This window comes from Chiloscyllium plagiosum, chromosome 1, assembly GCF_004010195.1.
Source record: "Chiloscyllium plagiosum isolate BGI_BamShark_2017 chromosome 1, ASM401019v2, whole genome shotgun sequence".
NCBI lineage: Eukaryota > Metazoa > Chordata > Chondrichthyes > Orectolobiformes > Hemiscylliidae > Chiloscyllium > Chiloscyllium plagiosum.
The window spans coordinates 24,084,305-24,086,691 of record NC_057710.1 but is presented as its reverse complement, the minus strand read 5'-3'; the positions used below and the strand labels follow the sequence as shown (position 1 = coordinate 24,086,691).

General features: G+C 40.4%; 1 protein-coding gene across 1 annotated transcript in view; it reads right to left on the bottom strand.

Annotated features, from left to right (window-relative positions):
* polr1a (RNA polymerase I subunit A) overlaps window positions 1-2,387 on the bottom strand; it is a 129,491-nt gene that overhangs the window by 110,923 nt on the left and 16,181 nt on the right. The window contains exon 4 of the mRNA XM_043715974.1: window positions 1,179-1,283. Within this exon, the coding sequence (XP_043571909.1) occupies window positions 1,179-1,283 (105 nt within the window). The remainder of the gene's footprint in view (window positions 1-1,178; window positions 1,284-2,387) is intronic.

Sequence of the window (2,387 nt, the reverse complement as noted above, 5' to 3'; positions counted from 1 at the left end):
GTTCTTTACCCTGAGAGTGGTGGGGGCATGGAATGCACTGCCTATGGGAGTGGTAGAGTCAGAATCTTTGGTGACCTTTAAGCGGCAATTGGATAGGTACATGGATGGGTGCTTAAGCTAGGACAAATGTTCGGCACAACATCGTGGGCCGAAGGGCCTGTTCTGTGCTGTATTGTTCTATGTTCTAACACAGTTTTGCACTTAACACTCAATCTTCAACGATTGTTATTTTCACAAGTTATGAATTTTGAATAGGATTGCAGGGAATATATCAAGCTAAGTCAGAGTACATTCTCAACAGCATTCCAAAAATATTTATGCTGAAATATTGTACGTGCACACACCAGCTAAATTCCCATTATAGTCCACCTCCAACAGTAATTGGATAAGAAAGTAGGGTAATCATTACTTAGTAAAAGGGAAGGAAAGCAGGGAAGGACTTTGCTTCTAAGTCATGTGTACTCACAATCTTTACGAACCTCAGCAAATTTCAGAGCCAAAAATACAAATTTCTTTTGCAGAGAGTAATCACTGTTTTAATGTAGGACCCAGAAACCAACTAATGCATTACGAGATCGCATGAGCAGTGATAAAGCAGACAAGATAATCTGATTATTTGAGATACCAGAAGTTCTTTGCTCTCCTTCACACACTAGCATGAAATCTTGCACAACCATCTGAGGGTATATAAAAGATGGCATCTTCAACAGTTACATTCCTTTAATACTACATTTAAGGATTAGCCAACTTTACACAATCAAGTGGGGCTTGACATTAACCTTTTGACTCAAAGACAAGATGGACCTCTGTCACTTCCTTGCCTCTTCCATCAATTTGTGACTGTTTTCCAGACGTTTTGTTTTAAAAACTGGCTTGTCATGGGCGTAACTTGCTAATTTTCTTTTTATCATGAACACATTTTGAAATTGCACTCATCCTTGCAGACACAAGTGGATCGAACACTTTCACCACCAATTCATTCCGTCTTTCTCCAATGTGAGAAACAACTCTGCTTCCTACCTATCTTTTCATGGTATTTCATTTTTTTAAAATATCATAAAGCTTTGTCAATGTAACAAGCCTCTTGTGATATATCTTATTGAAGTCTTTCTAAAAAGATAATAAGTACATTAACTAATGTCCACATGGCAACATTTACTGATCAGTTTTACACTTACCCGGGAAACTTTGTCATTCATACGATTGTTCAGAATAATTAAAGTATGTTCATTCAGTGCAGTCTGGATTTCATCCACAGTGGCATTTGAATTTTCCTCCAGCACCTGTTCAAAACAAAATTCTACTAAACCATAAGGAAATATTAAAAATATATCTTTTTCTACATTTCTCTCCTCGCAACGATCATGATTCATGCATAAACAATCCAATTCGCCAAGGTCAGTTGCCAGTGTACAGTAACAACAGAGTTTAATGCAGAAATATACAATGCACTACAGTGACTAAAATAAATTCTCAGTAACTCTGCATGTTTATCCACCAAATACTGGAGAGGTGAACTACTTTTGAAGAACAGTCATACTGGACACAGAGCATTAAATCTGCTTCTGTCTCCATAGATGCTGCTAGATATGTTGGATTTCTCTGGAATTTTCTAAATTTATTGCAGGTTCAATCTCTCATCTAGACTAAGTTAATTCATCACTAGGCAAGATAGTAGTAAAGGAAGTCTTAATTTATACAACTGCCTTTCATGAATTTTAGAACTCCTGAAGAGGATCACTGGACTTGAAATGTTACCTCTGAATTTCCACAGAATTGTGATGCTTATCAATTAATCAATTTTAATGATGTTGATCACAGAATAGAAGAAAGAAATAGCGGAGACACTAGGAATAATGCACTGCTTCTTCAAAGTGCTTTGGAATCTTTTAATGATGATTTTAATAAGGTTGGAGGGAACAGACGGTACCTCAGCTTTATACCTCGCACATTCTCCCAGTGTCTGCGTGGGTTTCCTCCGGGTGCTCCGGTTTCCTCCCACAGTCCAAAAATGTGCAGGTTAGGTGAATTGGCCACGCTAAATTGCCTGTAGTGTTAGATGCAGCGGTAAATGTAGGGGAATGGGTATGGGTGGGTGCGCTTCGGCGGGTCGGCGTGGACTTGTTGGGTCGAAGGGCCTGTTTCCACACTGTCCAAAAAAAACCCCACCACCAGGGATATATTTCCCTCCCCACCCCTTTCCGCCTTCCGCAAAGACCCTTCCCTCCGTGACCATCTGGTCAGGTCCACGACCCCCTACGACCCACCCTCACATCCTGGCACTTTCCCCTGCCACCGCAGGAACTGTAAAACCTGTGCCCACACCTCCTCCCTCACCTCTATCCAAGGCCCTAAAGGAGCCTTCCACATCCATCAAAGTTTTACCT